The sequence below is a fragment of the Stylophora pistillata genome, chromosome 7, assembly GCF_964205215.1.
Source record: "Stylophora pistillata chromosome 7, jaStyPist1.2, whole genome shotgun sequence".
Lineage (NCBI taxonomy): Eukaryota > Metazoa > Cnidaria > Anthozoa > Scleractinia > Pocilloporidae > Stylophora > Stylophora pistillata.
The window spans coordinates 10,594,816-10,610,084 of NC_142525.1; the positions used below are offsets into that span (position 1 = coordinate 10,594,816).

General features: G+C 38.5%; 1 protein-coding gene across 1 annotated transcript in view; it reads left to right on the top strand.

Annotated features, from left to right (window-relative positions):
* The window catches only part of LOC111338850 (ER membrane protein complex subunit 5), a 7,132-nt gene extending 4,193 nt beyond the window's left edge, over positions 1-2,939 (top strand). The window contains exon 4 of the mRNA XM_022945392.2: positions 308-2,939. Coding sequence (XP_022801127.2) covers positions 308-422 — 115 coding nt within the window. The 3' untranslated portion in view covers positions 423-2,939. The remainder of the gene's footprint in view (positions 1-307) is intronic.
* Positions 2,940-15,269: the final 12,330 nt, after the last annotated feature.

Consider the following 15,269-nt stretch of genomic DNA (forward strand, 5'->3'; position numbering starts at 1 on the left):
TAAATACTACTTGAGCATTAGTAAAAATATGACCTGAAAAAAAAAAAAAACAAAACAAAAAACAAATAAACAAAAAAAAATCAACCATTGTAACGACCAGCTCCCAGTTGGCTTGTTAGCTCTGTTGTTAGAGCAATCCATCGGTATTGCAGAGGTCATGGGTTCAAATCCTGTAGAGGCCTGATTTTTTAAGGCCATATTTTCACTACTGCTCAATTAATGTTCATTGCTGTGAAGATCGCTCTGCTTTTCATTAATGTAATTTAAGAGTTGAATACCATTCTCTGGGATTTTACCTTCTTTCCAGGAGCTGGGAATCATTTGGCAACCGGCCTTCATTTTACACCTACAGTCATAGAGGAAAGAACTTATTTTTAGGAAATGAAGTATCTTATCCGTCGTGTGATCCTGTACCTTTATAGAACCATGAAGTATCTTTGTCGTGAATTATACAGACTCTCTGAACTTAAAGAAGCTACTAGGATTCGAAGATGGTGGCTTGACTAGCAATTATTGGCTCATGACTTTTCCTCGGATGCTGCCAACAGACTAGCGGACTCTTATACAAAGCAACAGAATGATGCCAGAATATTTTATTATGTTAAAACTACAAATTTGTATTTGTCAACAGTATTTACCCTTTCATGAATTGCTTAATATGTTCTTAGGAAAGACTTACTTGTACTAAATAATTTGGATAGATCAACAAAGTTGAAATGGTAAATTGGCCACCGTAATGATTACAAAAGCTGACGTTTCGAGCGTTAGCCCTTCGTCGGAGCGAATAGAGGAATTGTGGGTTGTGTGTGCTTTTAAAGGCAGAAAATGGAGCTACGTTATTGGTGAGTGCATGGCAACGAGAAAAACATGAATAAATTAGTGGAATGAAAAGTGTTCATTGATCCCAGTGGGATTTTCATCTTTCAAACCGGCAGTCTAAATCCCACTGGGATCAATGAACGCTTTTCATTCCACTAATTTATTCGTGTTTTTCTCGTTGCCATGCACCCACCAATAACGTAGCTCCATTTTCTGCCTTTAAAAGCACACACAACCCACAATTCCTCTATTCGCTCCGACGAAGGGCTAACGCTCGAAACGTAAGCTTTTGTAATCATTACGGTGGCCAATTTACCATTTCAACTTTGTTGATATATCCAAATTATTTCGTTACTCCCACCGACGCAGCCCCAAACAGTTTCTTTCGCAACTATCAGCCTTTACTTACTTGTACTAATTAGACGTACCTAGTGCAGCAGGTATGCACAAATAAGGCCTTCATGTAGCTTACTATTATTTGGTAACTGTTCAAGTCGCCTGAAAGTCATCTCGCCCGAATTCATGTCGCTCCATACTTAAAGTCGTGTCGCCTGAAATCAAGAGTCCTGTCGCCCGAAGAAACATTTACTCAAAAGATCAGACTGGGAAATAAAATTTAGATATTTTTATCTATAAAGCGCTGTTCGTTCCCGACAACGCCATCGAGGTAGTGATCAGATCAGAAATATGTTCTAGTGACGACTGTAAAAGCTTTGTTCGTTTCTAACAAAAAAAATGAAGCGTTGTTCGTTTGGTATGTACTCGTTTCATACCCTCAGACCTTTTGTAAATTTGAGAAATTTATTGCTCAAGTGGTGTTGGTTTCCGACAAAACTAGTATTAATACATTTACAGTGGCAGACAGTGGTATAGTTATACAAAAACTGTAGCTCTAGTCAGGAGCATAGCGACAGCCATGCGGCATAAATTTCGAGAATTTTTGTAGTTCTCTTTTCTTCAAAGCAAGCAACGATCAGTAAGGAGTTGTAGAGAACGATAGAAGCGGAAACAATAAATACGATGGCCTCTAAGATCTATTTGAAAGTTGAATCTCTAAGCACTATAAAATTCCTGGAAGTTGTGGGTAAAATTTCATTTCAGAGATCGAGCAATTACTGACAGTCTTGTTTCATCCGCGAACGAAATGTTCCATTTGCCTCGCTCTTTCGATTTTTTTCTTCGGCAGTGCGGTGTTCGTGTCGGTTAGGCGTTTGACTTATTAAACTATTTTAATCGGCGGTGTGGTGCCTGACGATTTTGCATTTCAAATGCAATTACAACGAATTCAAGGCGGAGATGCTAAGCATTTTGACAACGGCGTTTTCAGAAAACTGTCGCTTTTGTTTTCCGTTTCAACGCCTTGACGTTGTAGTCATAAAGGGAAAACTACTCATCTGGTTTGATTCCTGACCTCATTAGCAATGTCCTCCGCTTCAAAAGGAGTGTATCGGTTTACATGAACAGGTGAAACAAAATGAAAATGTTCAAAAAAGGTACGTTTTCCAAAGCTTTTGTCTTCGACATTTTTACTATAATGGTTCAACTAACCCTTGGACCATAATGGTACATAAGCAATTTCTTTTTTTGCAGGTTGAAAACTATTTCCAGTGATTTCCATTGTATACGGTTGAACGAATCAAAAACTAAAAATGAACTCTAACTTTAAATTTGAAACTTTCTTGAGGTTTCAAAACGACATTTTTTTTTTTTAATAGAAGAGTCATTCGAGTCAGTTCAGGAAACCTTCCCACGCTATTAAACGGAAAAGTTCGTTTGCTGAAGTTTCTGTCTGCTGTATTTCTAAGAATCGGAGGAGTAAATTAGTCCAGTTCATCAGTAAATCGTTAATTTGATTTAATAATTCAATGTGACTTTACAGAGTTCTTTGGAGTGAACACTTTCACTCTGGTTCCAGGCAATATATAAAGTTCAAAGCAACTTAAAATATGAAAGCAGAAACGAACATAAGAGTAATTTCTATAGCATTAACATTATAGCATTTAGCTTTCATCCTCAGTATTTCTCAATCCTTTCCATTTTAAACTGTTAATTGTAGTATTTGTAGGTCACGTGATGTAAGATGATGCAATACCTGAAGAATACAGTTGAGTTAATGTCTACTGTGGACTACACGAGTTTTCTGTTTGTTCTTTTATTTCGCTTCTAATATCCTTCAGGATACAAAATTAATCAAGGCGGTTTCATTGAGAACTTTATCGGAATCCTCACTGCTACGTTCATTGTACCTCCATATTCAGGAAATTAATCTTTATATCAACTAAATCTAAGCATGAAATCAAACTTAAGTAAAGACTTTGATCTTGGAAATCATAAAGATCAAGCTTTCATCAACCAGTTGCATTTATTTTTAGCTCTGTATTTGTAACAGCACCGCTTACTTAACAATTGATTTGCTCGTAAATCCTCTCTAGTCAATTTTTTATGAAATCATGTTCTTTTCTAACTAAGGAAAATTGTGCAATCGAAGCGAGTATATTTTCAAGAATATTACCGTATTTATAGTTCCAACCTCTTTCCATGCGGAAATTAAAAGTTTCTTCAAATTTTCTGAAAAGGCAGCATTTATAAAAACATCTAATTTATATCGCAGCAGTATTTCAAGACGATCTACCAGGACAAACCAACATAAGAACAAAATACCGAAAAAAAAAAAAACTTGAATAAAACCCTGGCAGCTTCAAAAATGCATCCGAAACCGCTAATTGCTTTAGTTCTCTTATGGCCATTGTAAACTTTAGGATTTTTATCCAAGATGGCGATGTCTCGGCTGGAGTTTCAAAAAGGACATTCTGAGGAATTGGTATCCGCTTTCTTCGAGACCTTGAGTTGAGCTGAGTTTTCATTCGAATAGATGACGTTTGATGCCTCTGTTTTCGGTCTTCTTGTTGTTCCCTTTCATTGACTATTTTGCTAACGTTTGGAAATGTTTCCTTCGGCTCTTTCATCCCAGGATTTGGACCTCGATACACGGCTAGGGTTCGCTTATCTATCGGTCCATGTCAAACTAGTTTGCGCAATTGATGGGACAGCGTGAATTTTCCGGCTTTGATTTTTTCTCGTTGCACGGGACTTAGGCCTTTTATTGTGAATCACAGCGTTTGTAACAAGGTTGGCCACGGGCTGATGTGAGTTTAATTTACCAGCGGTGGAAGTTTTGTAACATCTAGCAGGCGTAGGATTGGACAAGGATCTTTCCAGTAACATTTTTGGATTTCTACCAATGTTAACTGCGGCAAGCTCAACCGAAGCTCATCTTTTGGAGAGCAGAGCAAGGGTGCCCTGTCTGTGTGCTGCCATATTTACCAGTCCTACAGATTCTCGTCTTTCTAAATTTCTATGGCTGTTAAGTCGTTGTTGGACTCGCGGTGGTGATTTCTTCAAACCTAGGAGCTCTTGGATAGCGTTTCGAAAACATTGGTCTCTGTACGAGTATAGCAAAGGACTTGCCAAAGAATTAAACTGCACCAATGCTTCTGTTACGCGGTGAGTAGAGTATACACGAATTACTGGGAAAATCATTCCCAAAATGGTAATACTGACGGATAAAAAGAACGACAGTACTATTGCTACGGTTACCATAGCTGTTGTTTTGGCCACCTTACATTCGAGTCTGGTTTTGACTGAAAAGGCGACTTTGATGATTTGATTTCGGTCGCGTTTCCGCGCCTCGAGGAAAATCATGAGGTAGAAAAAGGCAATGGGGGCCAAACAGCTGATCACCACAACACTTAATACTGTTAACCCCATCGTACGGAATTTGCGGTCAACATCAGCTTCTACTAGTAGAAGTGATGGACCTTGTGTGATAACTGCGGACAGCAGAACAGCTATCGCAAGTCTCTTAAGGCGCCTTTCTGTAACTCTGTTCCTGTATTTTATCCAGCTCTTTATTGCGTGTATCGCTCCCAGGCAATGGCAGTTAAATGGTATAACGATGATATGGACAGCAAAAAGATCATTGGTTTGTTTACCGAGGAATCTAATTGACAGATGTGCTCAAATGGAACCTGGCGGATAATCAATGCATCGATTTTGGCAGATAGTGCCATAGTTATAGCTCCTGTTAGTAGATCAGTAACCGCCATGCTGTATAACAAAATATTCGAGCGTTTTCTCAGTTCTCTTCTTTTCTTCAAAGCAACAATCACCAAGGAGTTGAAGAGAACAGTAAAAAGAGAGGTAATGAATACTATGACCTCTAATATCTAAGGAAAAGTTGTGTTGTTTAAATCCCAGATGAGTTCTGGAAATTGAGGGCAGAAAAACAGTGACCTGACTTCTGTGGAGGAGAGATCTGTGTTTGTAAATGCGTCGTTTGTAGCCATGTTGACATGAGCAACTGTCCGCAACGATGGAACAACGTTATGTGTTTCCTCCTTCTTATCTAGCTGGCAGCACCCGCGGGCAAGATGATGCGAAGCTTGTGTTTTGATTGGCTACCCGAGCGGGCAAGATGGGCCTATCTTGCCCGCTTTGATCCCGTGCAGGAAAAAAAGTGCGTGCAGCGGACTTAAAAGCTCGTAACTTTTGGAAAATGTCGGCAACGGAGTTACAAACAGCGGAAGAAGACAGTAAAAACAAAGAAAAAATAAAACGACCTTCTTGGGTTTATTGTGCCAGAAACAAAGTTGGCTTTCTTTCCCGGCTCTTCAAATATAAATGTCATTCTTGATTCTTATTAAAGCGAAGTAATTTTGCTATATAAGAATTATCTTATTAACTAAGGTAGCTTACTCGGTCAAGATAGCTGAATATTAGCCTGGTTCCTTTTTTTTTTTTTTTCTTTTTTTTTTTTTTGCTTTTCAATGGACCCCGACCTCGTCTCGGTCCTTAAAACGCAAAAAGAAGAACTCGGCCAATATCCAGCTAACTTGAAGTTACGCTTGTTCGAGAACGCATATTTATTTGATCGAAGTTTGAGTACTCTACACTCAGCGAACATCATTTTCTGTCCAATCTATGTCGTGTATTTCAACGTACAAGAACATACTCGTTATACTTAATTGTAGCGCTATGAGCTTGTCTGACTCCATGAGTACTTCATGCTTCGCGCTTCGTTGATGTATGTATTTATATATTTATATGTTATGTGATAGGTTTCATGATCAGTTTAGTTTATTTTGAAATTCATTGCTAATAAACCGTATTTCAAAATCTGTCAACAGCCCGGCCTTGACTATGAGCTTGCAATCAATGCGAAACAAGAAATCTTATTTTCCTTAAATGACCTTTCTAAAAGCGGATACTTGAACCAATACGATAAAACTAAAACACATTTCTGAGCCCCTTGTAAAAGACACTCTGATCTTGACACTTCATTGTAAACACAGCTGTTTAATTTGTTTTGTTTTTTTTTGTCGAATTCAGTATTCCCTCATTCCTTGAAGCTTTAGGTTTAGGTAAGATTAGAGACAACCTCGTTCCCAGGGCCTTTTCCTTTAGGTTCCCAAGGTTGGATCAGAGACTGGACGAGGTAAGCTTTGTGTTTCGACCCAAGCCCTCTCCGATTTCTTTCCCTGCCGCTTGGAGTATCTTCCAAACAGTCTACCTAGGCCTCCTGCGGAGAAATCATTTCCACAAGGACGTTTTGTCTTTTGATCTATGGTCAAACCATGATGGGTAAAACTAAATGATAAATGCAAATACGGGTCATGTTTGACTTGCAGGTGGGGCACCTGTTAATGAAACCATTAGCAGTTCATTTATTCTACATTTTAAGACACGTTCACACTCTTAAATCTCAATTATGCTTTTGCTTGGCTCTTATTATTGGTCAATGAGTATTTTTGGCGTGGCCTAAATTGACCAAAGTATTTTGAATCATTTTAGTAATTTAAACGTAACTCAGAATTTATTATCGTTAGATTTTGTAAAATATTTAATTTTCTATGTATTTATTTTTTATCATTACCTTTTTAAATATATAGCGTCTTCATTTAATGGTTTTATAACTTCTATTTTGAACAATTTGCCATCTCAGCTGCGCAAGCCAGAAGAAAGAAACAAAAATGTTAAAGCTATAAATAAATGCATCGATGAATAAATAAATTGATTAATTAATTAAAGATCGATGGCATCTGAACAAATCTCATGAAATCGACAGCGTACGGTGGACGGCGAACGGCGTACGGCTTAGAGTAGATAAGATTTTTCAGTTGACTGTCAGTTACGCAAGGTATTCCTTTTTAACCCTCTCGGAGGTGATTAAGATGTAACTTCTCCCCATAATATTTGTACATCAGCCAGCAAACAAGTAATGAGAATACTCAAAATTATCAGGTAGAAGGTGTTGTCCTGCTCTAACACCAAATTCCCGTTACCTATTTACAAGGAAGTGTTTAGCAACAAGGAAGGAGAATTAACAATCGAATCCTCTAGGTTTCTATTGTTGAACAGATATCATCAAGTTAACTCTTCGATACCAAAGCAAGCCTCTTGCCTCCAGTGGCACTGGAAAATGAATTTTTCTGCCGAGTGTTTTTTACTTCCTTGGCCAACATAATGACCAGCTCCCAGTTGGCTTGTTAGCTCAGTTGGTAGAGCACTGCACCCGTATTGCAGAGGTCATAGTCTCAAATCCTGTATGGTCCTGAAATTATTTTCAGGCCTTATTTCCACTACTACATAAGTAGGGTTTATTACTGCGAGGATCGCTTTCGCTTATTTCATGAAGTTGCAGTACACATATATAATTTTCGTATATTCAAATTCATATTATACATACATATATGTACATGTACATCATTATGTACATGTACATAATAGGAGGCGGCGTGGCCGAGTGGTTAGGGTGCTGGACTTGTAATCTGGTGTCCCGAGTTCAATTCCTCCACCCTGCCACTCACTGGATTTGTTCTCGGTTGCCCCTAATTCAACTCCTCGGCTGCGCTCTGTAAAGAGCCCACTGGTCTGCCTCCTGCCAATGGGGATTTTTAAGCGCTTAGTCTACATTGTGGCTGAAAAGCCCCTAAGGGGGAGCTTCAATTAACGTATATTATTATTATTATTATTATTATATTATATATGTACCCACAGCAGTTGTTAATGCTATCCAGTCTTTGAATCACCGGGGCCTCTTGTTAAATTTTGGTTATGTAATTAATTTTTTGTAGGTGTGCATCCAGTGTATCATAGGGCTGATCATAGCCTGCCTAGGTGTGGCTAGAATGGCTGGAGAATTTAAAGAAATTAGAGTAGCTGCTGAAATGGCCAACAAGTGAGTCAAATACATAGTGATATGTCTGAAGGTTTGTAAGATACTTGAGAAAAGGAAATTACCTTGCTCTGAAGTAATTTGGTTATATCAACTAAGTTGAATTGTAATTTGGCCACCACATCGAACAAATTGTATTCGTTACGGGGGGCCAATTTACAATTTCAACTTAGTTCATATAACCAAATTACCTTGTTACCCCCACCGACGCAGCACCACAGTTTCTTTAGAAACTTTCAGCCTTTATTCATTTGCTCTGAAGTAGCTTACTATCATTGGTAACTGTTCTAGTCGCCCGAAAGTCATCTCACCCGAATTCATATTGCGCAAACCGGAGTCAAGTCGCCCCATACTTTAAGTCATGTCGCCCGAAATCAAGAGTCGTGTCGCCCGACGAAACAATTACTTAAAAGATCAGACTAGGCAATGAAGTTTAGAAATTTTAATCACTAAAGCGCTGATCGTTTCCGACAACGCCATGGAGAGAATGATCAGATTAGGAATATGTTCGAGTGACAACTCTAAAAGCGTTGTTCGTTTCTAACAAAGAAATGAAGCGTTGTTCGTTTGGTATGTACTCGTTTCGTACCCTCGGACATTTTGTAAATTTAAGAAATCTTTATCACTCAAGCGGTCTTGGTTTTCGACAACACCGGTATTAATAAATTGATAGTGGAAGACAGTGGCATAATTTTACAAAAACTACAGTTTTTGTCAGGAGCTCAGCGATAGCCATGCGGCATAAATTTGTTCGGGAGTTTTTGTAGTTCTTTTCTTTTCTTCGAAACATGCAACGATCACTAGAGAGTCGAAGAAAACGTTACAAGCGGAAACAAATACGATTGCCTCTAAGATCTATTTGAAAGTTAAATATTTAAGTCCTATAAAATTCCTCGAAGCTGTGGGTTAAACTCCATTTGTTTCATTCGCGAACGAAATGTTCTATCTGCAGCGCCCTTTTGCATGTTTTATTCGGCAGTGCGGTGTTCGTGTCGGTTAGGCGTTTGGCTCATAAAGACCTCTAGTGGCGGTGCGGTGCCTGACGATTTTACATTTCAAATGCAATTACAACGAACTCAAGGCGGAGATTCTATGCATCTTGACAACGGCGTTTTCAGAAAATTGTCGCTTTTTTTTCGTTTCAACCCCTTGACCTTGTAGTCATAAGGGGAAAATTCCTCATCTGGTTTGATTCCTTTCCTCGTTAGCGCTGTCCTCCGCTTCGAAAGGAGTGTATCGGTTTACATGAACAAGTGAAATAAAGCAAAACTGAGAATGTTAAAAAAAAGGACGTTTTCCAAAGCTTTTGTCTTCGACATTTTTACTGTAATGGAGCAACTAATCCTTGGACCATAATGGTACATAAGTAATTTCTTTTTTTCAGGTTGAAAATTATTTCCACTGATTTCCATTGCATTTGGTTGAACCAATTAAAAACTAAACATGAACTCTAACTTTAAATTAATATTTGAAACTTTCTTAAGATTTTTTAACGACATTGTCAGTTTTTATACAAGAGTGATACTGGAGTAAGTTCACAGAACCTTCCCACGCTAATGAACGAAAAAGTTCGTTTGGTGACATTTTTGTCTGCGGTATTTCTAAGAATTGGAGGTGTAAAATTAATTCGATTCATTAATAGATTGTTCGTTTAGTTTATAATGCAATGTAGCCTTACAGAGTTCTTTCGAACTCATCTTTCAGTCTGGTTCCAGGAGATATATAAAGTTCAAAACAACTTAAAATATGAAAGCAAAAACAAAGATGGGAGTAGTTTTCTACAGCATCTTAGCCATCAAAATGACAATTTTAGCTTTAATCTTCAGTATCTCCCAATCCTTTCCATATTAAATTATAACATAACCAAAGTAAAGCGCGCGCTCTGATTGGTCAATTTAGCGTCCACCATTTGCCCATGGGTGTACGCTGCTGACGTGAGCAAATGCAAAGACTATTTTTCCGCGCGCGATCGTTTTTTCTGGTCAGGTAAGATTTGTTAAATAAAAGGGAACTCTTTAGCTACAATGTATCAATGTTATGTTATAAAACAAGTGGTAAACACCACAGCGTACACTATTGAGTTATGGATGCACTTGGGGGGTTTGCTAAGCACTCAACAAGCTAGAGTCGCTCTCGGCTATAAAATCGTATTCTTTTCTAACCGAAGAAAATTGTGCAATCGAAGCGAGTGTATTCTTTAGAATATTATTGCACTTATAGTTCCAACCTACCCTTTCCACTTAAGCAGAAATTTAAACATTTATAAAAAAGACATCTAATGTTTATTGCAGCCACATTTCAAGAAGATCCACCGAAACAAACCAACATAATAAAAACAAAATACCGAAAAAAAACTTGAATAAAACCTTGGCAGCTCCAAAAAGGCATCCGAAATCGCTAATTGTTCGAGTTCTGTTATGGCCATTTTGAACTGTAGGGTTTTTCCATGAAGGTGATGTCTCTTGGTACTGAAGTATAAATAGCCTGGAGTTTCAAAAAGGACATTCTGAGGAATTGGTATCCGCTTTCTTCGAGACCTTGAGTTGAGCTAAGTTTTCATTCGAATAGATGACGTTTGATGTCTCTGTTTTCGGTCTTCTTGCTTTCCCTTTGATTGATTATTTTGCCAACGGCTGGAGATGTTTCCTTCGGCTCTTTCATCCCAGGATTTGGACCTCGATACACCGCTACAGTTCGCTTTTCCTTCGGTCCATGTCAAACTAGTTTGCGCAATTGACGTGACAGCGTGAACTTTCCGGCTTTGATTTTTTCTCGATGTACGGGACTTAGACCTTTTATTGTGAATCACAGCGATTGGAACAGGGATGGCCACGGGCTGATATGAGTTTAATTTACCAGCGGTGGAAGTTTTGTAACATCTAGCAGGCGTAGGATCGGACAAGGATCTTTCCAGTGGTATTTTTGGATTTCTATCAACGTTAACTGCGGCAAGCTCAACCGAAGCTGATGTTTTGGAGAGCAGAGCAAGGGTTCCCTGTTTGTGTGCTGCCAGATTTACCAATCCTACGGATTCTCGTCTTCCTAAATTTCTATGGCCATTAAGTCGTTGTTGGACTCGCGATGGTGAATTCTTCATGCCTAGGAGGTCTTGGATAACGCTTCAAAAACGTTGGTCTCTGTACGAGTATAGCAAAGGACTTTCCAAAGAATTAAACTGTGCCAATGTTTCTGCTAAGCGGTGAGCAGAGTATACACGAATTACTGGGAAAATCATTCCCAAAATGGTAATACTGACGGATAAAAAGAACGACAGTACTATTGCTACGGTTACCATAGCTGTTGTTTTGACCACCTTACATTCGAGGCTGTTTTCGGCTGAAAAGGCGACTTTGTTGATTTGATTTCGGTCGCGTTTCCGCACTTCGAGGAAAATCATGAGATAGAAAAAGGCAGTGAAGGCCAGGCAGCTGATTACCGCAACACTTTCTCCTGCTAACCACATTGTAAGGAATTTGCGATCCACACCAGCCTCTACTAGTAGAACTGTTGGACCTTGTGTGGTAACTGCGAAAAGCCAAACAGCTATCGCAAGTCTCTTAAGGCGCCTTTCTGTAACTCTGTTCCTGTATTTTATCCAGCTTTTTATGGCCGTGTACCGCTCCCAAGCAATGGCAGTTAAATGGTACAACGATGATATGGACAGTAAAAAGATCATTGGTTTGTTTATCAGGGAATCTAATGTACAGATGTACTCAAATGGAACCTGCCTGATTACCAACACATCGAGAATGGCAGATACAGGCTTAGTTATAGCTCCAGTCAGGAGATCTGTGACAGCCATGCTGCGTAGCCAAATATTCGAGCGTTTTCTCAATTCTCTTCTTTTCTTAAATGCAACAATCAAGAGAACGGTAAAAGGAGAGTCAATTAATATTATAGCCACTAATATCCAGGGGAAAGTTGTGTTGTTTAAATCCCAGATGAAGTTTAGAAGTTGAGGGCAGAAAAACACTGACCTGTCTTCTGTTGAGGAGAAATTTGTGTTTTTGTAAATGTGTCGTTTGCAGCCATGTTGGCACGAGCAACTGTCCGCAGCGATGGGACAACGTTATGTGTTTCCTCCTTATCATATAGCTGGCAGCGCTCACGGGCAAGATGATGCGAATCTTGTGTTTTGATTGGCTACCCGAGCGGGCAAGATGGGCCCATTTTGCATTGCCCGCTCGGGATTGACCGCTTTGATCCCGTGCAAGAAAAAAAGTTAGTGGAGGGGACTTACAAAGCTCGTAGCTTTTGGAAAATGTCGGCAACGAAGTCGCAAACAGCGGAAGAAGACATTGAATTCAAAGAAAAAATTAAACGACCCACTTCGGTTTATTGTGCGAGAAGACAGTTGGCTTTCTTTCCTTGCTCTTCAAATACAAAAGTCTTTCTTGATTTTCATTAAAGCGAAATATCTTTGCTATAAAAAATTTCTTTTAATGGTCAGTAACTCATATTTATTTGATCGAAATGTGATCGAATTCAGTATCCCCTCGTCCGTTGAAGCTTTAGGTGAGATTAGAAACAACCTCGTTCCCATGACCTTTTCCTTTAGGTTTCCTGAGGTAGTATTAGAGATTGGACGAGGTAAGGTTTGTGTTTCGACCCAAGCCCTCTCCGATTTCTTTCCCCGCCGCCTGGAGTATCTTCCAAACAGTCTACCAAGGTCTCCTATGGAGAAATCAATTCCACGAGGACGTTTTGTCCTTTGATCTGTGGTCTGACCACGATAGGTAAAACTAAATGATAAGTGCAAGTACGGGTCATATTTGATTAGCAGGTGGGGCACCTGTTGAGGAAACCATGACCTGTTCATTTATTCTCTATTTTCAGACAGGTTCACAAACTCCCTGAAATCTCAATTCTGCTTTTGCTCGGCTCTTACTTATTATTGGTCAATGAGTATTTTGGCGTGGCCTAAATTGACCAAATTAAGGTATCAAATATTTGAAATCGTTTTAGTAATTTGAACTTAATTCAGGATTTATTATCGTTAGATTTTGTAAAATATTTAATTTTCTATTGATTTATTTTTTATAACTATTTTTTTAAATATATATTGTCTTCATTTAATGGTTTTATAACTTCTATTTTGAACAATCTACCTTCTCGGGTGCGCAAGCCAGAAGAAAGAAACAAAAAAGATGAAGCCATAAAGAAATGCATGGATAAATCAATCAATCAAAGATAGACGGCATGTGAACAAATTTCAGGGAATGGACAGCGGACGGCGGACGGTCAACGGCCGACGGCTTTGAGTAGATAAGATTTCTCAGTTGACTTTCACTTACGCAAGGTATTTCTTTTCAACACACCGCTCAGAGGTGATTAAGAAATAATCTCTCCCCATAATATCCCTACGTCATCCAGCAAGCAAGTAATGAGAACACTCAAACTTATCAAGTAGAAGTTGTTATCCTGCTCTAACACCAAATTCCCATTACCTATTTACAAGGAAGTGTGTAGCAGCAAGGGAGGCGAATTAACAATCCAATCCACTAGGTTTCTGTTGCTAAACAGGCAACATCAAGTTGACTGTTCGATACCAAAGCAAGCTTCTTGCCTCCAGGGGGTATTGGAAAATTAAGTTTTCGCAAAGTTTTTCTTATTTCCCTCTCGTCATTGTAGAAAGGGAAGACTTCCCTTAATCATCTCATTCGATCCTAGTGAACTCTTCAAAACCTTTGTAAATAAATGATTGCCTTATCTTGCTGAAAAAAAAATTTGGTATTTCTCAGTCCCACGGCCTTTCAATACCCACAATCTTCAGCAACAAGAGAGGAAGAAAAAGTTACAATAATGTATACTCGCAGAGGTTCAAAACATTTCACTCTTTTCCTAGCACCTACAATTTGATGAATCAATACGACTCTAAATTTTCAATTTGGACTGCAATAACGGTACAATTAAAGTTTTCAAAATTTTTCATCGTGGGAATTATAAACTACTATAAACCTGCCTATGTAAATAAAGTGTGGCAGGAACTACGTTTCAATGGTAGAAAAAAAAGACAACTATTTAAAGTAAATTATAAAACTGACATGGCGACTTTATCGTGCAGGAAGCTCGCAAAAAGATTGTACCCTCTCCAATCCATTATTCTATGTTTTCATTTCATGGATCTCTTTTGAAGCTAAGCTTGCAGGATTGTTCTTCAAATTACATGGAGTTAATTTCTTTTATTGAGAACATCTACCAACTGATAGCAGGTTTTTAAAAGAGCGAACTTAAATCATACTTTCTCGTAACTTGCAAACGTGTTTAAAATGATTAATTTGCATTCGTTACATATTTTCATAAGCAACAGAAATGAAAACAAATTGGGTTCTGCTCTTTTGGCCGTCTCTTTGTCCACATACACCGCCCTGTATTGTCTTGATAGGATCTCATCGTCTGGTCGCTGGCGGTTTGATATGTTTATCATTAAATGATTCCCTTCGATAAACCAACGCGTCTATGCCTTTGTGGGAACACGTTGAAAGGTCACAGCCATTGAAAACTAACAGCCGTATAAGATTTCAACCAAGTTTTCACTGGGTCGATTTTGTTAGGGGAAATCTTCTCTCCTTTGTAACAATTTTTGTACCATCTAGTTGCAAACTGGTCGCCAAAACAGGAGGATAACTTTATAGATCAGAGAAATTTGCGTTAAGTTGGTCCACTTTCTTCAGAGAAATGACTGTAGTAAAAACGTGTTGGTAATAGATTTTCAAAAATTGATATGTACGATCCGTTTCAAATAACAGTTTCGATAACACAGATTGTCAAAGGAAATCGACAATAAAGTGAAAAAGAAATTGTTCATTTAAACAGAATATTATTTTCTTATAGGAGAGCGAGAACCGATGTAAGTATTTTTATCTTAATTAAAACAATTTTCTGTCGGTGAAATTTCACTTTCATAAGTTAGCGGTAACTTGCTTTCATTTTATGCATCAAATTAATTCTGGCGGTTTTGTCAGAGATTTCCAAAGACGTGAAAACATCAAGAGCCTTATTAACAAAACTATCAAGATTGTTGATGTCCATCTGTAGCCTTTTAATGGCTTCATCGGTTACAAGATCGTTTGGGCAGGTTAGGCAAATAAACTACTCAGCTTTTGGTCGTGGTGGGTCGGTAGCCTTACATCTGCAGCCTTTGGAGAAAATTTTAATTAGGTCAAAATTTCCTGTCAAAGCATCTTTGACAGACCACTAGGAAACATGACCGCAC